This window comes from Ursus arctos, unplaced genomic scaffold (assembly GCF_023065955.2).
Source record: "Ursus arctos isolate Adak ecotype North America unplaced genomic scaffold, UrsArc2.0 scaffold_27, whole genome shotgun sequence".
In the NCBI taxonomy this organism is placed as follows: domain Eukaryota; kingdom Metazoa; phylum Chordata; class Mammalia; order Carnivora; family Ursidae; genus Ursus; species Ursus arctos.
The window spans coordinates 19,825,779-19,850,438 of record NW_026622952.1 but is presented as its reverse complement, the minus strand read 5'-3'; the positions used below and the strand labels follow the sequence as shown (position 1 = coordinate 19,850,438).

Here is a 24,660-nt window from a genome sequence, read left to right as displayed (position 1 = left end):
TTTATTATAGGTAGAAAGCCCACTCCAGCATTTTCTCCTAAGTAATCTCAAACTGAGATCACTGTCTCATTTTATGTCTTGTCTTCCCTGTTAAGCTGTAAATTCACAGTGGAGTATAAGGGTGTGAAAAAGGGAGTTTCTTCTCTGAATCTGGGACAGTGCTTCTTGCTAGATGATCAAGGTCATAATCATGCTGCTATAATCCCTTTATTCCATGGTGCAATTATCAAAAGAAATGGAAAGTGCCTGTGGAAAAAATTTTGAATGATGAGAGAATTTTAAAATTAGCTTTAAATACCAAGGAAAGAAATAAAGAACAAGGGATGACCTAGAAAAACCAAAAGGCCAAAAAGATGTTTTGAGGGTTTCAGGCTACGTGTTATTCATCTTTAGCCTAGCACCTGGTGTGAGTACATGGGAGAAGAAAAGGGAATAACACATTGTAAATACGTGCTCTGTGCCAGATCAGTGCAACACATCTTAACATATATTCTTTCATTTATTCCTCCCAATGAGCCATTAGATAGGAAATAATATTGCCTTTTTCACATGAACTTGAAGTTGAGAAATCAAATAATTTTTTTGCACTCTTAGATATTCAGTTGTAGAGCTGGTATTTGAACCCAGACCTGCAAACTGCAAAGTTCATAAGGTTTCTATGGTATTATTTTGCCTATTCCAAGTATATATTGAACTGAAAACTTAGAAATGGATCTCTGTTCATATAATCAACCACTGCTCAGCAATGGTGGTGATAGTCCATGAGACAGTGCATGTAATTAAAATCCAGTTTATACTTCAAATGGAGGCAGAAGATGTAAGTGAATCCTAAAATCATCACCTGCATTTGTTCTGTTTTTGTTTTGCCTTTATCACTGAACAAAGAAACATGTCTAGCAGATAAGGGCTGTCTTGCTTTCTGAGATGGAGACAACAATATGGAGCTGCATTTAGCAGAAATCTGAGTTGTGTTTTTTCCTCTAAATACATGGGGTTTGAGAAAAGTTTAATATAGATGGGAAAGGGGAGAGATTAAAAAGATAGGGAGATATTAACAATTCTTACTGACAACTTACAAAGAGAAAATGTATCCCATGCCTACATTCATGGCAAAGAACAACTAAGAAATACCTCTTATTGAAAAATATGGTTATTTCTGGCTTTAAAAGTGATGAAAATGGGGCGCCTGGGTGGCACAACGGTTAAGCGTCTGCCTTCGGCTCAGGGCGTGATCCCCGCGTTATGGGATCGAGCCCCACGTCAGGCTCCTCCGCTATGAGCCTGCTTCTTCCTCTCCCACTCCCCCTGCTTGTGTCCCCTCTCTCGCTGGCTGTCTCTATCTCTGTGGAATAAATAAATAAAATCTTAAAAAAAAAAGTGATGAAAATGAGTATAATTGTTCTACACACCCTTCATATGTAAGCAAGATTAAAACACCCCTTCTTGTTGGTCTTCAGATTACTTTGATTGTATTTCTTCCATAGGGATGCCTGTCCTACTAAAGTATGTGTAAGACACTACGGCAGCACCACGGAAGGAGTGAGTGATTCTCTATGGGAAGACAGAAGGAGATGTAGGCAAGATGGCACTGTAGAGATGAAATGAGATGAATCCTGAAGGGTAAGAAAAAATTATCCAGAAGATCACAGGCAAGAACAAAGATTTCATTTTATTAGATTTTAAGTTGAAGCATCTAATTTCTTTCCCTCCCTCCCTCCTTTCCTTCGTTTGTTCGTTCCTTCCTTCTTTCTTCCCTCCCTCCCTTCTTTCCTCCTTTCCTTCCTTCTTTCTTTCCTTCCTCCCTTCCTTTCTTCCTCTTCATTTGTTTCTCTCTCTCTCTGTCCATCAATCTATCATCTTTCATTTGCTTAAGCTCTAAGATATCCACCACAGTCAACTAAAGAAAGCTGTGGTGTTAAATGACATGGCTCTAGACCAAGACTCACTGGGTGTGTACTCCAGCTCTGACACATACAATTACTAACTTCTGTGTGTTTCACTCATTTGAAAAATGTTGTGAGGAATGAATTGTTAACATGTACAAATCATTTAGAATAATACCTAGCATATGCCAAGGTTAGTTATCATTTTGTTTATTTACTTTGAAATATTCAGCCCCATAGTCAGAATAAGTCTTGAATAACTTCAGAATCAATGATAGAACTATACTAATTAAAGAATTTGTTACAGAATAGTTCTATTTTGGTAGGTGCTCAGATATATAGGATTTTCCACCCCTTTGATCTTAGGTAAATGCATAATTTCTTGACTTAATGTGTTGATTATTGCATAGTAAAAGTAATAGATTAATTGAAAAGGGATTCATGGCTTAATTAAAGGTAAATCTACCATCATATTTGCTAGATATATAGAAACTAAGCCATTTAATATAAAGCTAATAGTAAATATGTAAAGTGTACAGTCAGTCCTGGAATCTGCCTTCCAAATCTTATTTTGAATGTCAGAATCTCAGAGGAATGTCTGTCTTATATGACATTAATGCACAGTAGAATAAAGTTCTCCCCTCTGGCCTATTCATTGTGTTGCATGGAGTGAATTTCAGAGTGCTTTCAAGTTAATCTCATCTAAATTATTTCTTGTAGTATGCTGGGTCAGTCCAGCATCCATTCATCCATTCACCCATCTATCCAAACATCCGTGCATGCATGTGTGCATGAAGAAGATATTTAGGCATCTTCTACATGCGATGTAAATTTGTGGGATACTGGAAATGAAACATTAAACAAGATAGACGTAGCATTGCTAATGGTGTTCACAGGATGTCAGAGAAGACCGACAATGACAGAAACAACTACAATAAAGATGATTTGATCTCTAGGAAACATAATTTCCCCAGATTACCCTCTTTTCTGTCTAACTAATAATAACCATTTCCTTTTTAATCAAACTTCTCTTTTAAATAATACTGCATCAAGCACAGAATTACTTGTGATCTTTATGGAACACGTATCAGGACCACATATACACAGTGCTCCCATCGAAGATGTTTCATTTGCAAGAGGGACTGTATGAAATAAAGAGGTAGCATTCTCATGGGAAAAGAAGTGGAAAGAGGAAAGCTCACAGGAACGTGCCGCCGCAGGTTCGTTGGTGTGCTGGACGGAGAGGAGCTGGTGCTGAGGGCATTCTCAATGTCCTGATCAAGTTGGTCCAGTTTCATAATTAGCAGCACCATGGAGTCCAGCCGCGCCCTCTCTCGATCTTCTCTTATTTCCTGAGGAACAGAACATGTTGTTACAGAATCTGAAAAGGCCATTTCTTGGAAAGAATAAAAAGTTCCCTGTTCTTCAATGTGACAAAAAGGACACTGAATAATAGGCAGCCTTCTACTCAAGGGGGAAAGGAAGTTCTATTCTGTATCATCAATGGGCTCTTCATTGGAAAGATACTGACCTACAGCCAAGGAAGCATTTTACTTGAATTTTAAATATACATCTTCTGGAAAAAAGTACAATGAAGAAGAAGGAAAACATCAGTGAGTACTGATACATATTTATTACTTTTCAGCTCATTATTCTTGGGAAAAGGTATACATTACTTTTTTCATGGTACAAATCAACTGTGACATACTAATAACTGTTTGTGGTTAGACATTTAAGGATCCATATAAGAGAATATTTTTGAAAGAATATTTCTGAGTACAGTAAAAAAAATGGGAAAATAATCAAAGAAGTCAGGATTTCAGTTTGTGCAGTGGACAGGTTTTTATGTTTTTTTTTTTTTTTTTTTTTTGCTTGGGGCCATTTACTTACTGCTACTTCAGGCTATATCACTGTCAATATTTCTTTTCAAGCTTCTTTTTCTTTCACACACTTGGAAAAAGCCCCCATAATTGTATATATTTTTGTAAATTATCATGGTTGCCTATTCTAAATTCTCTATAATACAGAGATATGTTTATGGAAATACTGTTGCTTACAGGAATACCTAAAGCTTCTCATTAACCCTATAGAGTTATTAGGCCATAACTGCTTACTATTCTTTTTTTTTTTTTTTTTAAGATTTTTTGTTTATTTATTCGACAGAGATAGAGACAGCCAGCGAGAGAGGGAACACAAGCAGGGGGAGTGGGAGAGGAAGAAGCAGGCTCATAGTGGAGGAGCCTGATGTGGGGCTCGATCCCATAACGCCGGGATCACGCCCTGAGCTGAAGGCAGACGCTTAACCGCTGTGCCACTCAGGCGCCCCAACTGCTTACTATTCTTGCATATTCAAATCAAGTTAATTAATATTAGGTATCTTCCAGATTCCCTGTGTGTTGTGTAAGGTATCAAGGTTAGGTAGAGTATTGGGTGGGGGGAAAAAAGGCCATGGAAAGCACAGTAAGGTTCTTCAGAAGCAAAATCTGTTGAGAGATGCAACAGACTCAGGGCTAGCCCTTTTGAGGAAAATCATTCGTCATTCATGTTGCCATCTTCTCATCTGTCTTTGATATTTATCTGGATGAAATCAGCTTTGAAAGGAACACCAGTGGAGACCTCAAAGGGAAAATATATCACAACAGAAACCTGAGGGGTGTGGGTACAACGGAGCAGGTGATGGTATTGACAATGGGATGGTAAGATGACTGCCTGAATCAGACCTTTTGTTTTGGGAATTTTTCTTTTAATCTCCTAAATTCTCTAGCCATCGTTAGGAGGAATCCCCAAAGAACAGGGAATTATTAGGGTAATTTCATGGATTAAATAATTCTATAGGGGTCTCTGTACCCACAAGAACTAGAGAAGATTGTTAATATTACAGAGCATTACAGAGCATTATTTTCCAAATGTCAAATAATTGGTTTATTAAATTAAATTGTTCAAAGAGTCATTAATTAAGCTAACGATAAGTTATTTGGGTAAGCTGAACTTGTGTTTGGTTTAACAGACCAATGTCAAACTGAGAGTTAGTCACTTCCACAAAGACATCAATTTTGAGAATAAACTAAGATAAATAAAGAATTCTTTGTTGTTCAGAATACTGTGCTGTGATTATTAAATTTCCTTTCATCGTCCCTGCTGTCTAAAACATGTCATGAGGCTCTGACACAATTATAGACTCTTATCATCATGAAGTTTTATGCTTTATGCTTAAGAGTGTCCAGGATATTTGCAAACAGACTTAAACCTTACTATATATCATATCCCTCAGTGTTACAGAACTTTGTTTTATTCAAAAGAGTCTTATTGAGGCGAGTTGATTCAGAGTCTGGCTATTGGTTTTGGCTCATGTCAGGATTTCAGAGTCTGTGAGATCAAGCTCCGCAGTGGGCTCCACGCTGGGCTTGGAGACTGCTCGGGATTTTCTCTCTCTCTCTCTCCCTCTGTGCCCCCAGCCCCACCCTGCTTGTGTGTGCACCCGCACTCTCTCTAAAAAAGCAAAAAACAAAGAAAAAAAACCCCAAAAGAGCATTATTTATAGTAAAATCCTGCTTCTATCTTAAAAGGGAGTCCTGGAAATGTTGGAGATTATTCAGTTTAACTCTCTTCTAAATACCCAGAAAATGGAAAATCTTACTAATAGAAGATTCAAAGTCTTCTTAATTACTTCTCCAATGTATTTGCTTGTATAATTTCCTTCTTTTTTAAACCAAAGTTGTGTTTGGCAAGACAATGTTCTTTGCATCTCTATATCCACATATGTTTTTTGTGTGATTTTCATTTCCCAGTTATAACATCCTCAAGCACAAAAATTATGTTTTTCTACCTGGCAGATGAGTCAAGTTATACATTACACATGCAATATGTTTTCAGGAATAATAATAATGAAATCAATGGGAGCCAGTGAAATAACATCTCCCAAAGCCTTAGAAAGTGTATCTTGATATTTTTCCAGCTACTAAGTTAATGCTGGATAAAGCAGTATGTCATGAGTTGTCCTAGCCCTACCAGCAGTGGTCTCAGAAACAATTTGTCTTTGAATTAACTGGATGCTGAGATTGTGCTTTAAAAACATTTTCAAATCCATGCACTGAGCATCAAATTATTTCAAATGCTCTGCCAAAAGGAATAAAACCAAACATCCCTGGTCTACAATATTCCTTTAGAGAAATAAGCCTATTGTTTTCCCCTTCCTTCCTGGATGCTTCCTTATTCACCACCATTACACTCAGCCTGAAGTGTCAATTACACAGACAAGTATCCTGTGTTGTACATTCGTAAAACTTCACGAACTAGAGTTGACTATAAATCAGATGCTTTGGGTAAATTTTATTGTCTTTGTTTTTAAAGCCCAGATATTAATATTTTACTGTTCTAAGCTTTCAAATACCCATGGCTAAATTCCAGCAAATAGCTCATGCCTGAAAACAGAGCTGCATATTTGCAGGTTTTCGCTAGGTTGACTTCTATACTGAAGCTTTAATTTCATACTTTCATATTTCATACTTCATCGTCCATGAAGAGGAACTTCTTAATAAATGAAGCTACATATTAATGATTTTTTCGGTATTTCAATAACTTAACCTGCTCAAATCAAGGCCAAGATGCTAAATTCTCTCCCCTCCCATTTTTCCTTCCTTCTTTCCTGCAGTCATAGCTATTATGGGCAAAGCACCATTAAAGGGACAAGATAGTCACCAGTGAATAAGAGATAAAAAAAAAAATCCCTGCTTTCTTGAATATTATGGTCAACCATGAGAAGACAGACAACAGAAGTTAACAAATTCATAAGTAGAATGGTTTCATACAGGAACAAGTGTAAGAAGCAAATAAATAGGGTAAGAAGCTACGTAGTCACTGAAGAGGGGTTTCCCACTTGGTATAGGGTGGTTGAAGAGTTTTCTGTGAAAGTGAAGGCTAAATCATGATGGAGAGAAAAAGAATGGGGTAGAAGAGAGAGATGGAGGTGCAGATGTAGAGAAAGAAAGTGAGAGAGAGAAAGGGAAAGGAAGGAAGGAAGAGAGGAAGACAGGAAGAGAGGGAGGGAGGGAGGAAAGAGAAGGAGAAAGCAAGGAGGAGAACTGGGAAAATAGTATTTCATGCAGAGTGTTGAGTGACACCAAGATGCTGAGACAGGAATGAGCTGGATAAGTAAGAGGATCAGATAAAAGGTTGGGAACACCGGGAAGGGGAGTGACAGGGGAAGGAATGAGTGCTAGGGAAATGTGAGGGTGAATATAAACAGGAGTGAAATTATATTCTGTTATGAAAGTCACTGTACAAGGTCATATTTATTCTTTGTAGTGGAGTCACATGTAGGATGTCAGCAAATAAGTGATCTACTATGTGTTTTAAACTTTTAGAGCTCTTACCACATATTGACAACTAAACATTTTGGAAAGCTCACCCTACTTTACACCCAGTGATGCCACATGACTAATACACGCTAAATAGTTCAATTTATCCTAAGATTATTTTCTAGTCCTATAGTCTTCTTTCCCCCCAGAACTCTAAACTGGACCCACATTATGGTAATTATAAGGAAATAACAAATTTAAGAGCACACTTATCTTGATGAGCAATGAATAATATCAGGAGTTGCTGAATCACTATATGGTACACCTGAAACTAATATAACACTGTGTGTTAACTACAGTGGATTTAAAAACAACAACAACAGGGGTGCCTGTGTGGCTCAGTCATTAAGGGTCTGTCTTTGGCTCAGGGCCTGATCTCAGGGTCCAGGGATCAAGCCCCACATTGGGTTCCCTGCTCAGCGGGAAGCCTGCTTCTCCCTTTCCCACTCCCCCTGCTTGTGTTCCCTCTCTCACTGTCTCTCTGTCAAATAAATAAATAAAATCTTTAAAAAACAACAACAACAAATACTTTTATAACATGCCCATGTATATTTTGAGATCAAAGTGAAAGAAGAAGTCACTCTTTGGTGAAGTTGTTTCTTGGAAGTAGGGAGTGGTATATTGGTAAATGTTTAGAAACTAGATTCCACATAGAAAGAAAGTCCTGATCTGTAGCTTGTGTCAATTTTTCTGTGACATAAATACTGCCGTGGCCAATTTCCAGCTACCAATTAGACATTACTGAATGCAGAATTGGAAGAGATGCCCCAAGTTTTCTCTTGTGAGCTTACGTGAGCAGATGATCAATGGTTGTATCTATGGTTTAGTCAATACTGAAATAAAGCATTTTATTCATTTAATGCATTTACTTTCCTTAACTTTTGCTTTTGTTGCCCAGGTAGAGTTCAGTCTAAATTGTAGACTTAAATTTAATGTTCTTCTGGAGACTTCTTTTTTCTTAGTAGTCCTCATTTATCTGCCTTCCTTGAACTATCCATTATCTATGTTTGTAAAATACCTTAAAATTCATTATAATATATCTTTATACTTCTATTTTTGACAAGTCAAAACATATTTCTTTGAATAACTTCATTATTTGCTTGAATACTTTGTTCAAAATTTAAGACTTTAGAAATCTAGAACTGTAGGACCATGGCTATTGGTACCATAGTATCCTGACTTTGCAGAAGAAAGTGAATTCCAGGGAGTTCTAAGCCCAGATTACTTCTCTACTGACAAACTGAATAGAGCCCATCTCTCCCTACTCCCTGTCCTGGTCTCTTTCCAATATTCTATTTTGCTTTCCTTTTATGGATGCAATTACTAATTAAATGCCATTTAGGTATCATTTATTCTCTCCTCAACTCCTACAACTTGGCTCCATTCCTTCCAATATACAGAAACTATGCTTTAGAAGAACACCAATAACCACAATTAAATGCACAAAACTTGTGCATCTAGACTAGTTCTTTTACACTTTAATTTAACAGTAATTTACTATGTTTACTGACCATCTCCTGTGTGCTATGCACTGTTCCCTAGGAAGCTACCTATTTCATATTTGTACAGTTCTGTTTAGAAAATGCCGTGGAGTCAAATTCTGCATTCCTCACTTCCCAGTTTCTCCCTCCAGAACTAGACAGCATAAAGTGGTGTCTATTCCATGAAAGAGTCTTTCAAATATTTGAAGAACTATGTTGTGCCCATTTCCTTCCCTTTCTAGGTGAATCATCCTCAGTTCCCTTAACAATTTCTCATATGACATGTTTCCAATCCCTCATTAGTTCTATTTACTCTTCTCTGCATATGACATAATTCTGTCAATGATCCAATTAATGGTTGGTGCCCAGAATTAAATATATTACTCTACATGTTGTCTGACCAGGGCAGAGTAGGCAAGTATTTCCCCATGTTCTATACAACCTAACACAGCTAAGAATTAAGTGCCTGTTTAGAACATGAATAGGCTATTCTTAATGGGATTGCCATGATTTGCTTTTTTAATGAGGAAAAGCTATTTGGTTGCCTGTGAGCCGACCTTGAGTCAACGGTGTGATATATGTCTCCTTTTCCCAATATATGCCTGTGTAGCAGAAAGAACAGAAACATCCTGTTGTCTTGACACTGTAACTAGCTGTTGTCAAGGTATAGATAATATATATCACTGTTGTGGAAGAAATTTCCAGTTGTATTTCTTTCTTGAACTCATCAATAGATACTTAAGGAAATTTGCAGAAAAACTATTCAATTTGATTTTTTGTCAAAAGCCTAATATGGCTAACCTACATGGTTTTCCATTGGGAAATCTGAAAGGTGCTCCTTATTTATCCCCAGTAGCTATTTATTCCCTGGGTGGTGAAGTCACTTTGATCACAATGGGATCTGGGGGAGATGAACAGGATTTTTAGGGTGTCATTCTCTCTAGGTCTCTGAGAAGGAATTCTCTGAACATGAGACTCCACTACCCTTCTTTCCTTCTATCTGGGGAAGATAATTCCAACCCACCTCTTTCTCCAGATGCTCTTTACTGAACAATACAGGACATAGTACACATACACGGAGTGGGGAGAGGTGAGAATTACCAGACATTTTAAAGACTGGGAAAATATGAAGTCTAGAGAAAAGGATGTTGCCCCCAGAGATGCAGGGGTTCTGTTTTTCTAATGCCAAGCATTTGGAAGAAAACCAAAAAAATTCAGTAAAAGACCTGATTGCTTCCCAATAGTGGACATTTGGCTCAGCAAATTTAGCACTGCCTGAATGTTCTGCTTGTCGATGGGTTGTGGCATCACATAGATAGCCATAATAAATTAAAGGCTGGGCCAGGAATAGAACTAAGACTTCCTGATTCATAATCCAAGCTTCTGGCCCCTACACTGTCTTTGATTCTATACGCATCTTACTGGCTATTCTGGGCTGGTAATACTCCTTGTTCACCCATAGTAGAAAGGGACCTTTTAGCAAAAGACTTGGCCCAACTTCATTCTGAATTATTTGATCCGCAGCCAGCTGGACTAGTATGAAATCTCATATTAGTGTTATACATTTCACTGGACAATAAATTCCTCACTCTAGACTTTCCTTTCTTAAAATAATATCCTGCTTAAAGAACCAGAAAGTTAATTTTTTTTCCTTCAGAAGCAGTGAAGATTTTCATCTGAATAGCCAGTCAGAAGCTAAAGATAACATAATTATGCTATGTCAGAATTTCTAGGCAAGTTAAATGAGTCAACCTTAATTTTTATTCTGGTACATTTCAAGATGAAATTTATGTAGATTAGGAGGTAGGTAATAAAACAAACCAGGAACTATCTCCAGGTACAGTCTGTTCAACCACAAAATCTTTTGCACGTTATCTTTAAATAACAGTAACATGTGCCAATATCATTTTAGTATTAGATGACACAGATGATAATAATATCCTCATTCAAAGTTACTACAAGGCATCTTTTATATAAATTGTAGCTTTATTTTAAGTGTTTGGGTTCATTTCCTGTGTATCTCCTCCCATTTGTAAAGCATGGTGAGACCAGTGCTTGATTTTTAAACTCCAATGAGGCTTCAAATAGAGCATTTTTAATCTCGGACTTCTGTAAATTGTTTACACAGTCTCCTGCATAGTTTCAAAGGACATCTATGCAGCTGGTCCTAAGGAGTGTTCAGAAGTGGCAGGTGTGAATCGGGAAGAGAACTGTGTGGGCAGCAATTCCTTTCTATTCCAGGGAAATCTGAGAATGATGTCCTCCACTAGGTTTAAAGGCCCATTTTGGGGAGTGGGATATAATTTCTACTGAAATAATTTGGTAGACATTGTGAAATCAGTCTTTAAGTGCTAAAGTTGAAGATTGACTTTCAGGGTCACTTAGTACATTTGTAGATAGAAAAGTCAGCCTTTCTGGGTTGATTATTTATTCTGTATCATCATGCTGACCTGATATCTGCAAATCCCTGCAGGTTTTTTTTTTTTTTTTTAATTCTCAGTATCTGTGTCCTTGGGCTCAGATATTTAAGGAGACATGACTATTCCCGGTTTGAAAACAAGAAAAACATCCATTTAACATAAAAATTCCATCAACTGTTTTCAGGAATATTATGAAGGTCTTCGTTAGGTGTGGATAACAAAGAAAGACAAAAGTAAAAATTTCTTCCTCTTCCATAAAAATAGATGACTTAGTTTAGAAAAAAAGTCTGTATTGACCTGACTTCTGTCAACTTTTCTAATTTTACCTCTCCCACTCTTTCTGATAATGCCCTGTGTTCCTCAAATATCTGTCATATTGAGGGCTACCACTACATAATTCTTAATATTTTTCTTTAATTTGATTCACCTTTTTTTACAGTTAAAAATAAATTTTTAAATATATTCATGCTATATTATACATGTGATAATTTTATATTTTCCTAATGTATATTAAACTATAAAGTTATCAAAATAAATCATTATACTATTTGACGTAATCTCACATAAACTATACTATGTTTTAGGAAATGCTTAGTTAGAAGTTCAGAACTTCTTTTGGTGTCTCGACTATGCCATGCTCTGTCTCACTGCAACCAGGATTGCTAGGTTTAGCAAAAAAAATATAGGATACCCAGTTCTATTTGAATTTCAGATAAATAAGATTTTTTTTAGTATAAGTATATCCCATGCAATATTTGGGATATACTTACATTAAGACATTTTATGTTGTTTATCTGAAATTCAAATTGAACTGGGCATTCTGAATTTTGTCTGGTAATTCTATTTTGACCCATGTAATCATGCTCCTTTGGTTAATATACTTCTCAATGACTGGGTATATTAGAGGAAACCTTTGGTTTTGAGTACAATGTCACTCCAATGGAGAGGTCTTATAAAGGTTGTTTCCTTGAATGAATGACCAGTAATTGCCTCTTCAGTTTAGTTATACAACTTCAAAGAATGGATATTTCCTTTTCTCAGTGTCTTGTTTAGTGTTATAATCCTAGGCAAATCTAAGACTTCCCATTTTGATTTTTCTTCAGTAACAAAATAAAATCTAAAAAATGCATGAGGCTAATCTTTTTAGAATTGGAAATTTACTTGAATTGTTAATATTTTATATGACATTTTCTAGGAATGAGTAAATTCAGATGAAACTTTTGCTGTTGTATATTTTTTCACTACTATCATGTGCAGTGTGTCTGTGGCTCTGTTGATACAAATGAAGAGTCCTCACACTGAGAAAGTATGGGAAATATTTATCTAGCGCCATCCTCTCATTTTTTTCTGATGACTTACTTTAGCAAATTTAAGACTTTCCCAAGCTACAAACTTCGGTTAATGGCAGGATTGGAAAATTAAGGTTTCTTGAGTTCATCTTTGCTTCAGGTTACCCAAGTAGCCATTAACAGTATTGGTCCTCCAGGGCACTTTCTTCAACTCTACAGGTGACCTGAGAGGATTTACTTTCCATACAAATTTACATGCATTGAGAGATCTGGGATGAACAGGTGTAGATTAAAAAAACAATTAAGTCACACATGGGTGGCATCTTCTTACTGTTATTAAGCTATAAATTTAGAAGATAAATCATCTTATTGATGATTTGTTCCTTTCTTCCTCCTTCCCTCCCTCCATCCTCCTTTCATTTTTTTCTTTCCCTCTTTCCTTCATTCTTTCCTTCCGTCTCTCCTTCTGTCTTTTTGTTAATCAGTGGTTCTCAAATATGACTATGCATCAGAACCACCTGAAGAGCTGATTAAAACACAGATAGCTGCTGATTCAGTGGGTCTTTGATGGGGATGGAGCATTTGCATTTTTTACAAGTTCCCAGGTAATGATGTTGCTGCCATATGGGGAGCTACGCTTTAAGAACCTCTGAGCCACATGTTAGAGTACTAGTTCTCAACAGTGGCTGATGATAGGTATATTTGTATAGCTTTGAAAACTTCCACATACTAAGGCTCCACCCACCAAATTTCATACGTGTAGGGTGGGGCCAAGCAAGTGTGTTTTTAAAAAGTTCAACAGAGGGACAAGTGGGTGGCTCAGTTGGTTAAGCGTCTGCCTTGGGCTCAGGTCATGACCCCCGGGTCCTGGGATCAAGTCCTGCATCGGACTCCTTGCTCAGCAGGGAGCTTGCTTCTCCCCCTGCCTGCCGCTCCCCCTGCTCATGTGTTCTCTCTCTCCATCTGAGAAATAAATGAATAAAATCTTAAAAAAAATAAAAACAAAAATTTCAACAGATATAGTCAAAGCATAGCAAGGATTAAGGAACATTAAAATAGATTGTATTTTAACAGATTCCAGAGAAAGCTATTCCATGGTTTCTGACAAAAAATAACATAATAGGAATAGATTCTTATCCACAGTGCTTCCACAATAAGAAACCCATTAATCCCTTATATTAACAGCATAATAAAAAAATACAACCCACAAATGTCAAAAAAGGTATTTATAATATTCAAGACCTATTTTAAATCACTTGTTAGTGATTTAATAAGCAGAACAATAACAAAACTCTCTCAGGTAGCAAGGATTTAAAAGGCAATTACAGGAAGCTTTGAGAATAAAAAGTAGAAACATTTATATACTATTAAGAAAAAGTAAGAATACTCATTATCACTCCTTTTATTCAATGTTGTGATTAAGGTTCTGGCCAAAGCAACAAAACAACAAACAGTAACAACAACAAGAAGACCAAGAACAACAAACAGAGTTGATTATATTACAAAGGAAGAGAATTTGTACTTTAAAAATCGCAGAGAATAATCTGATAATCAACAAAGAAAAACACAGGAACATTCTTATCCACTGTGATTAGCCATTTAAAAAACAGACTAAGGGTGCCTGGGTGGCTCAGTTCGTTAAGCATCTACCATCATCTCAGGTCTTGATCCCAGGGTCCTGGGATCCAGCCCTGTGTCCGGCTCCCTGCTCAGTGGGGAGCCTGCTTCTCCCTCTTCTCTCCACTCGTGCTCTCTCTCTCACTCTTTGTTATCTCTGTCTCTCTTTCTCAAAAAAATAAATAAAATCTTTAAAAAAATAAAATAAAAAACAGAATAGAAAGAAATAAATCACAGTGACAACAAAGACTAAAATATCTAGAAGTAACTAAACAAGAAATAATAAAGATTTTCACGGAGAAAATTTAAAATGTCACCAAAGGATGTAAAAGAAGACTGAACAAATGGAGAGGTACATAATTGTTCTGGATAGGATCATTCCTTCTAACATACTTTAAAGTGAATTTGTTATGTATACTCTTTGTTTCCCCTCTAGAATGTAGCGATCATTGCCTGTTTTGTTCACTGATACAACCCAAGAATTTAGAGCAGTGGTTGGCACATAATTATCATCTACAATAAATGTTTGTTGAATTAATGAATGAATGAATGAAATGTTGGCTGTCTTGCAACTAATTATTAAATCCAAAGTAGTCCAACCCAAAACTCCCACGGAATTTTTTAAAACAAAACTTGCAAGGCTGATGCCTAAAAAAAAAAAAGAAAGAAAGAAATCCCAAAGGAAACAAACAAAAAACTTCTTTAGTACAAGTATCTTTAAGCATATATGAAAACACAGAAAAAATATTATAATAAACTCTGATGCTGAATGTGCCTGTCAGCTTAAAATTTGTTAAGATTTTGCTAACTTTACGTATCCCTCTCTACTTTTTAAAAAACAATATTTTAGGTAAATCCCTGATATTATATCTCACCCACAAACGCTTAAGCATGATAAATTGATTTTAAAATTCTCTTGCAAAAGGAAAGGAGGGAGTATTAATTATAAAAATCTTGAAACAAAAAAATTCAAACATTCTTTGACACTGTATAAAAATCTACAAATGAAATTTAAGAAACAAAACAAAGAAAAAAAAAACCAGACAAAAACCAGACTCTTAACTATAGAGAACTGATGGCTACCAGAGGGGAGGGGGTAGGGGGAATGGGTGAAATAGGTGAAGGGGATTAACAGCACACTTATGAGCAGTACTGAGTAATGTATAGCATTGTTGAATCACTATATTGTACATCTGAAACTAATATTACACTGTATGTTAACTATACTGGAATTAAAATTAAAAACCACAAATGAAAAGACTGATAAAAGTTAAAAGGCAACTGACAGACTGAGAGAAAATATTTGGAGGATACATAATGAAGAATTAAAAAATTATTTAAAAAAATGGCAAAAGCATTCAGAAAAGCTACGATATAAGATCACTAATTATTTAAAACTCTAAACCTCAGTGGTAATCAAAACAATGCAAATTAAATCAACAATCGGAATTAGTTTTCATCCATCAGACTGTCAAAAAAAAAATTTTTTTTTTTGACCACACTCAAGACTGACAATGTCTTTGGAAATGTAAATTTCTGCCTTTTTTGGAGGGTCGTTTGGCAGTATCTATTAAAATTAAAATAGGACATGTCCTTTAACTTGGCATTCTAATTTTAGGTATCTATCATAAAGAATTACTTGTATACACGCAAAAATTAGTATGCCCAATATTATTCACTGAAACATTTTTTTTTCCCTTAGTGGTCAAAGAAGTGGAAATAACCTATGTGGCCATCAGTAGAAAATTATTTAATGTAATAAATCATAGTACCATTATTCTTTAGATCATTACCCAGTAGTGACAAATTATGAGGGAGTTCACGTGCACTGACATTGCCGCGAGTAACCTAGTCAGCTCTTCAATGTAAGTTGGAAATTGTGGCCCTTTGGAGGGATGCAGCCCCGTGCCAGGGTTTACTGCTTGACGAGTAAAACACAGTTGCCCATGAGTTCTCACTTTAGTCTGGTGTCCTCGTGCAGGGAACAACCTGCAAAATTATACTTGGGGCTCTGCTACTCGTTAGGAAATCACACCAAGAAGGTTGTTAAGTGGAGAAAGAAATGTGAAGGACAATATCCCACAGCATGAAATCTTTTAGGTACCAAATAAGCACACAAATATGCATGCATGTGTGCACACACAGGCGCACACACACACACACACACACTCAAATACAGACCTGAAGCAAAATTCTGTATTTCCATATATGCATATATAAAGACGCACAAACAAGGATCTGGAATGATACCTAGCCATTGGTAGTTGGAGTAGAACTGGGAGGGGGCAAAGGAAACCTATATGTTTTTCCATATACTTTGAAATTCCCACAAGGAATATATGAATGTGAATTACATCAGTGATTATTATTTTTTATTAGGTAAAAAAGTATTTATTAAAACAAAAAATAAAACACTATAAATTACAACTTAAAAAAGGTGACAAACATCACAAACAGTTTACCGTTCAGAAAAAATTTTGTTAGTGAACTGTATAACACACTTTGTTAGTACCTCCCCCCCCCTTTTCTGTTATCATGAATGATTTTTAAAAGACTTGGTATATCCATGTATTGTCATACTGTGAAGCCTTTAACTTAGTGATTGAAAATCCTCATTAATGATATGGAAAGATGCCCACACTTTCAGTAAATAAGTTTACTAAATTGTACGGTTACTAAATTTTCAAAAGTGAAGAGATTATTTATCTTGCCCAGTGGTTCTACCTCCCTGAGTGCCACTCTGCGGTCCGGTTTGTTGAGATCTGGTGGTCATATCTTTCTGTGACCATCACTTTCAATAGATTGAGTCCTGGCTGGAACCATCTGATGTATACCTTGGTCTTCCTGGTTACTTATCAGACTTATAATTCTCTTCTTACAGATTAGACAAGTTCCTGAATAGCTGTACTGTTTCTTTTAGCCCAAAGATAGAAGACCTTGGCTCTCTGCCATAAAGCCAAATGACATTTTGTACGAAATGATATAATGGTACTCCATACGGAAAAGCTAAGATGTACAGAGCTTTAGTCAGTAAGCATATAAAATATAATATAGATGATACTGTATTTGTCATTTTAAGGCTAAGTTTTAGGGGATTAGTTACACACTTGCAATGAACTAAGAAAAATATTCTTATTTGACAACATTTTATTTTTTAAGTTAAATGGCAGCTAGTGCCATGCAATGTAATTTGATAGAATTTAATAAAATTGTTGATACTATTGGTAAGTACTTAACCCAAATAGTGATTTAAATAAACATGTGTCGGAGTTTTTAAGATATTATTAGGCAATCTGTTGTGAAGGAACACCTACAGAATGGGAGAAACTATTTGCAAACCATAAATTGATGAGGGTTTAGTATCCAAAATATATACAAAAACTCACATAACTCAATAACCAAAGCAAATAATCTGATTAAAATATGACAAAGGACCTGAAAAGACATTGTTCCAAGAAGATATACAAATAGCCAATAGGTATATGAAAAGGTACTCAACATCACTATTATCAGGGAAATGCAAATCAAAACCACAATGAAATACTACCTCACACTTGTTAGAATGTCTAGTATAGAAAGACAAGAGAAAACAAATGTTGGAGAGAATGTAGAGAAAAGGGAACCTTGCGTGCACTGTTGGTGGGAATGTAAATTGGTATAGCCTCTATGGAAAACAATATGGTAGCTCTCAAAAAAGTAAAACAGAACTACTATATGATCCAGCAAAAAAAAAATCCCACTTCTGGGAATATATCCAAAGGAAATGAAATCAGTATCCCACAGAGATATCTGTATTCCCATGTTCATTGCAGCATTCTTCACAATAGTCCAATTATGAAAACAACCTGCATGTCCATTAAAGGATTAATGGACCACCCCTAAAGGATCAACTACCCCTAAAGGAATATTATTCAGCCATAAAAAAGAGGGAAAGCCTGCCATTTGGGACAACATGGATGAAGCTGGAGGATATTATGCTAAGTGAAAGAAGCCAGACAGAGAAAGACAATGCTGCATGGTACAACTTCTATGTAAAATCTTTAAAAAAGGACCTGATTTTTTAGAATTTTAAAGATTTTAGAGATTTTTATGCATATGTAGATTTTATAGACTAGAATGGTGGTTGCCAGGGGCTTTGGGGTGGGGAAAATGGGGAAATGTAAGTCGAAGGGTACAAACTTTCAGTTATAAGAAAAATACGTTCTAAGAATCTCATGTACAGCATGGCAACTATAGTTATTAGTATGGTATCGCATACTTGAAAGGTGCTTAGAGTAGATCTTAAGCACTCCCTACACACACACACAAACAAACACACAAGAAGTTGACCATGTAAGGTGATGGATGTATTACTTATTTTGATCCTGGTAATCATTCCACAATGTGTATGATATCATATCATCATGTTGTACATTTTAAATATACACAAATATATTTGACAATTATTCCTCAATAAAGTTGATCAAGATGAACACAAATCATTGGCAATTAAATCCCAGCATGTATATAGTTTCCTTTTAGCATAGATATTTCCTTCATTAATCTCTTTTTGATGATTACTAAATTAAAAAGGAATAACCAGTCAGTAGTAGCTCCCTTATATTATTAAGCATTTCATGCACATTAGTCTCCCCAACATTTTAAAAGTTTGCATGAGAGGAGACGGGGCATCTGGCTTCCTGGAACCACGGAAGTACCCAGCAGAATGAATGTAGCGGAACTCAAAAGTATTTTTTGATTAATTAACAATTGTGTACTAAGTCCCAGTCTTTAATGAGCATCTAGACAATATGATCGATCTCTAAAAGTTAGTTTCTACAGAAAGAAAGTATGAACAGCTGCTATGGAACTTTCCCTTTTCTTTTTACTCGAAGAGAACTTTTCAGATGCACTGATTAGAAAATGTGTTGGCTGTAAAGTAGGTCATTATTTGTGTCCTTACAAGACTTAGTAGAAACTCAAAAACGTCTTTGTGGTATAATGCTTCTGAGAGAAAGGGACATTTGGAAAAATATCCTTTTGCTTCCAAAATATTGAGGTTACTCATCCTCCAATTCCCTGAGATCATTAAGACCTGTTTGTTTGCCTTTCTCTTGTGCATAAGGAAACCAAACAATGCCTTCTTTTTTCCCAATATGGTAATAACTCTTAACCCAAATTTCTGCCTGGGGAATCTCTCCAGCACACTGAAGAAAAATTTTTCTTTATCTATATATCTTGTTTGTTTTCCATATAAACTATGTGCCCATAAAAGGGACAAATAATTTTCTGTGGCTTTTAATTCAAATAGTTAAATTCCATAATATTTGAATCTCCTGTGGTGTTGACTTGTACCTACTTCCTATAATGGGTAGTAATTACTTGGCTATCACTTGTATAATCAATAATAAACACAAATAAAAATGTGACTGATAAAGCTTGTGAGTCAGAGAGCTTAAGAATATTAAATAGCATTTTAGGGGTGCCTGGGTGGCTCAGTTGTTGAGCGTCTGCCTTCGGCTCAGGGTGTGATCCCGGAGTTCTGGGATCGAGCCCCACGTCAGGCTCCTCCATGGGAAGCCTGCTTCTTCCTCTCCCACTTCCCCTGCTTGTGTTCCCTCTCTCGCTGGCTGTCTCTCTCTCTGTCAAATAAATACATAAAATCTTAAAAAAAAAAAGAATATTAAATAACATTTTAAAATGGGATTCACTTCCCTTTAAAACATTGTTTTAAGTGTATATATAGAATACATATGTAATGAGGGATAAACAAATAATTAAAAGTCATTTTTTGTGTTTTCAAAAGGTGAGGTTTAAGAGAATACAATATCTCTCTTTTCAGAAATCCAAGGTAGACAGGACATTACTTAGTGCTAAAATTCTGTTACTTTCATGGTAAAATTATGAAACAAACCACAAAGTAGTAATTTAGAGCTGGAGAGTACTTTAGATGTTGTGTAGCTCTTTAACCAATGGGAAAAAAAAACCTGTCTAAGATTAGTGATATCAAGTTCTGACCACAGGAAAAGATTAGTTGGAGAGAAGATTAAAATATACCAAAGAGGGGGCACTGGGTCTGTTAAGCATCTGCCTTCAGCTCAGGTCACGATCCCAGGGTCCTGGGACTGAGCCCCACATTGGGCTCCTTGCTCGGGGGGAGCCTGCTTCTCCCTCTCCCTCTGCTGCTCCCCCTGCTTGTGCTCTCTCTCTCTGTCAGATAAATGAATAAAACCTTTAAAAAATATATATACCAAGGAAAACTACACATGGTTCTTGGGCATGATAGTTGACAAAAGGGTATTTTGGCACCTGTAAATTTCTTCTTTTTGAGTAGTTAACTTACTCTCGGGGCAAATTTGGCTCATCTCTCTTTCTTTAGCCCTAGTTTCAGAGAGAGGTCCGTGTAATTTTTTCCCATATCTACTGAGCAACTATTAGATCAATTAACACTATATTGTGTACAAGAGATGAAACATATCCTCTCTTCTTTCAAGAAGTTTATATTACATCTAGCAGACTGCCATGCAAACAAGCAACCAAAGGGAGAAAAGAGAGAGAGAGAGGTTGTGATTGGATGATATGGGGTGAGCTTCACAGAGAAGACCACAATTAAATTGAGCTTTGAAAACTGAGTAAGAATGGGAAGGATGGCAGGCATGAAGTGCAAGGTTATGTTGGGAACAGGACATGAAACATGTTAATAAAATAAGTTTACGGGATGCCTGGGTGGCTCAATTGATGAAGCGTCTGCCTTTGGCTCAGGTCACGATCCCAGAATCCTGGGACTGAGTCCTGTGTGGGGCTCCTTGCTCGGCGGGGAGCCTGCTTCTCCCTCTCCCTGCTGCTCCCCCGGCTTGTGCTTTCTCTCTCTCTCTGACGAATAAATAAATAAAATCTTTTTGAAAAATACATTAAAAATAAAATAAGTTTGCATCTGATTGAATTGAGGGTGGTGTAACACTGGCTAAAATCTCGTACAAAGTGCAATAAAAGATATAAACTAAACACACATGAAAAGTTGTTCAACTGAATTGAACTGGATAGTTTTGCCCTGTCTCTAAAGCTTACCATGCTTGTGTTTATCTACTTTTTTCTTTACCTACCAACTCCCCTTTTCCAGGTCTTTATTATGATACTATCATGAGGAAAATAATTGTATTTTTGTAAAACCATATTGAAAGTCAAAAAAGATACATGAAACTTTTGTGCTCTCTCTGCAATCCCTAGTGCCCCTGTGTGGGTCACCTCTGTATGGGTCTCTAGTGGCACAATATCTCTTCTGTTTCAAGGTGAACCTATATTTGCCATTTAAGTAATCTGCAGACACAGAAATATTTTACAAGCTGGTGAAGAGGATACTCTGCTAGTCAGTGAAGTTTTACCTCACTATTCTTTGTAGCCAATAGTTGAGTCCTAGTATAAAACAGTAAGGATAATATATTTTTACATATATCAAATTAATGGGCACTTCTTAAACATTCTGTGACTATTTAATCAGAAATGTCATTTCTGCACCATTTTTGCTTTGGTGTGTGCCGTTATTCAATTTGATTAAATTCTATTCAAATTGTATTCAACCAAAATGTATGCTGATGACTAAAAGGTCAAATACATGAGAAAGCACAGACCTTATAGTATGGCCTGTCACCATTACTGATAAAATAGTTCTTCTACTGAGAGCAAGTTAAAGGAAGGACTGGATATTTTATTCTAAATGTCTCCTTTGTGGATTGAAAGCGTTGATCCATTACAGACTTAGAAAGTCCAACAAAGGGGAAAATAAGAATTATGATCTCATTATTTTTAAGATTCTGTTATTTGCTCAGAAAAAATAATCCAAATGTAAATTTATAGCCATCAAAATGGGAGCTAAATTAAATAATCCTAATAAATGTCTTTATTTTATTTAATAGGAAATTAAGGAGATATTTCCTCATGTTATTGAAAATAGAAACACAGAAACACTCTTCTGGTAGACAGTTCTCATGAACTTCGGAAACAAAACAAAACAACTCATTATCCCACCTGGAAAAAAATAACAGTAATAGCAAAAAAAAAATCAGATCTCTATTATTTGCCTTAAGATATTTCTTGTGCTCTTGGTCACAAATTAGTTGTTAAAGAATTGACCTGCTTTTGAACAAGTATTTATAATCACCTCTGCATTCAGTAACACAATGCACCCATGCATATTGAATTTAAATGTCTATAAATATGGTAATATGCCTTAACTGCTAAATTTTGAGAGAGAGCGAGAAGTGAGAATTCTATGAGTTTTCTCACACACCACAGCTCTAGGAATATTGTCTTAAAAGCCTTCTAAGCATTTAGAGTATGCTTCTTTCCACTTCCTGGAGCACAACGTGCAGCAAAGGAAGGAGGGTTAGGAAGAAAGGGTCACTATCTCTAAGGGCAATATGCAAGCCCCACAGATGCACGAATCAAGCTGCTGTTTCCCACAAACTCCACAGCTCCTCTTGAGCACAGGAAAGGGAGGAAAAATCCTCTAAAAAATTAACCACATGTTAGTATTGAAACATTGCCAGGAACACAGACAGCCCTAGAGGGTTTGTTTCAAATCAATATTGATGGAGCCGTGTGGTGGGTCAAAAGAATGGCACATCTTGCTCTCAGAGTTCATAGGACTGAGTATTTTTATTCAGCCAAAGAGGAAAACTCAGAAAACAAACAAACACCAGTGGGAATGATACCAGCAACACTAACAGTCTGACATTTTTAGATTCATGTATAGTGAGAAAGTAGTTCACTACCTCAATCAATCTTTCATTTAATGAAATCCCTGGGAGGCAGAGGGGCTGTGTTTGGGCAGAAGGTGACATGGAGTATTACAAAGCCCTCCTGGTGAATGAGGCTGCTGCATGTCGCTGAAATTTTTGAAATATCGGATCAGTATCGTTATTATATGATGTTGAAGCAAAAATATGTCGCATTACCATAGCCACACTGATTGTAGTTTAGTGCACATAAAATAAAAACAAACTTATCCCCCTAAAAAACACCTAAAAACTGTTTCCTTCCCTTTTATTGAGTGGACCTATTTGGTTGTATACCGATTGAATAGTGGCCCATGTTTTATCTTTCAGGTAATTGTTAAGTAACAATTTTCTTCCATAAAGAAATTATAGCTATTAAGTATGTAAACATCCAACGTAAAGCTGGCAAGCAGTAGACACTCCACAAATACCTCCTTTCTCTTCTGAACCCCCACAGCATTTTCTAAACTACATAATGCTTCAGAGATGTGAAGGGCTTTGATCAGTAGTAGCAACAACTGCCTTGGTAATGGTGAACCACTATCTTTTGGTTATCTCAGTACCTACTTCTATATTGTGATAAATGTCTTCATTTCTCACATAAAACGCTTCTGACAACACTTTCTATGTTCAAGTGAACCTTTCCTTGGCCTCTTTGCCTCATTTTCTCACTCTACCCTCTTTGTTCTGAGGATCACAGAATTTAAAGCTGGAGGAGAACTTGAGAACATTTAGAGTAACTTCATCTTTAAACAGATAGGACAACTGAAGCCAAGGAGAGCCCTAGTAGACACAAGGAAGATCGAGAAATCAGTCATTCCTACTCTTAGATCTGTGTCCCAACATTTTCCTATATCCTTCATATCTCATAGGGCCTCCTGTTTTTATAGTGCTATTGCCTAATTCTCTCTATATTTTTCCTTCTCTCAAAGAGTTGCCTACATTTGTCTTACCCTAGGATTTCCTTGAATTCTCCCTGCAGTCATTAGAATTTACCTCAAGATTACTTAAAATGAGACCCTACCGAAAAGTTGTGTCATGTCGTGTTTTCTTAGTTTTGTCCAGTTTTCGCCTACAACTTGCCACTTTGAAGTATTATTACCCCTAGCTTTTTTCTGAAGCAGATGTGGTCCAGACTTTAACCTGTACTTAGGACTTCCTGCTATTTGCTTTGAGCCGACACCCCTTGCACTGTTCTTCTGTGATTGCATAAAGGTGGTGAGTGGCACTGGGCTTCTCTCCCTGTCTCCTGAGTTCAGCACCCCTTTCTAGGTAAAGTCCCAGGTTTCCAGCTGTTTTCCCAAACTTTCATCAGCTATCAATGCACTGCCTCCTTCCTTCCAGTTTTTTCCACAGCTCTCTGCAGACTCCTGGCTCCCTGTCCTGACACTGGGGTGTTTTGTATGCCCTCGAGGCTTCCCTCTCAGGGACAGCAGGCCGGCTCCAGAGGATCACTCCACTCTTCACTCATTTCTCCATTCTCTGAAGGTGCATATCACCTAATGACAGCAACATAATGTCACACCAATTGTTTCTAATTTCACATAATATGATTTTCTTAACACATGAAAATTAAATCTTTTGTGATCTGTTTCTGTCTCTGACAGCCTAAAATCTATGCTCTTCAGCTCAGAATCCACCTCTTTTCCTGCTCTGTGTGGAAATAACTTATCCATTCTCCAGGGCATAATTTATTAGTCATCCTCTCTATGACCCCTTTCTTAGTCCCTTTTCCCTCAGAATTAATCAACTCTTTCACACTGCCCTCATAGGCTCCTCGTTCTGTGATAGTCATTTTTGTCTATTTTCTTGAAAAAATTATGAGCTCTTTTGGGTCAGGAATAAATCTTGTTCCTTTCA

At 36.5% G+C, this 24,660-nt stretch overlaps 1 protein-coding gene across 13 annotated transcripts in view; it reads right to left on the bottom strand.

The window, feature by feature from the left end:
• DLC1 (DLC1 Rho GTPase activating protein) overlaps nt 1–24,660 on the bottom strand; it is a 514,332-nt gene that overhangs the window by 292,065 nt on the left and 197,607 nt on the right. For all 13 annotated transcript variants that reach the window (XM_057303350.1, XM_048226234.2, XM_048226233.2 and 10 more), the window contains one exon: nt 3,086–3,235. In XM_057303350.1, coding sequence (XP_057159333.1) covers nt 3,086–3,235 — 150 coding nt within the window. The remainder of the gene's footprint in view (nt 1–3,085; nt 3,236–24,660) is intronic.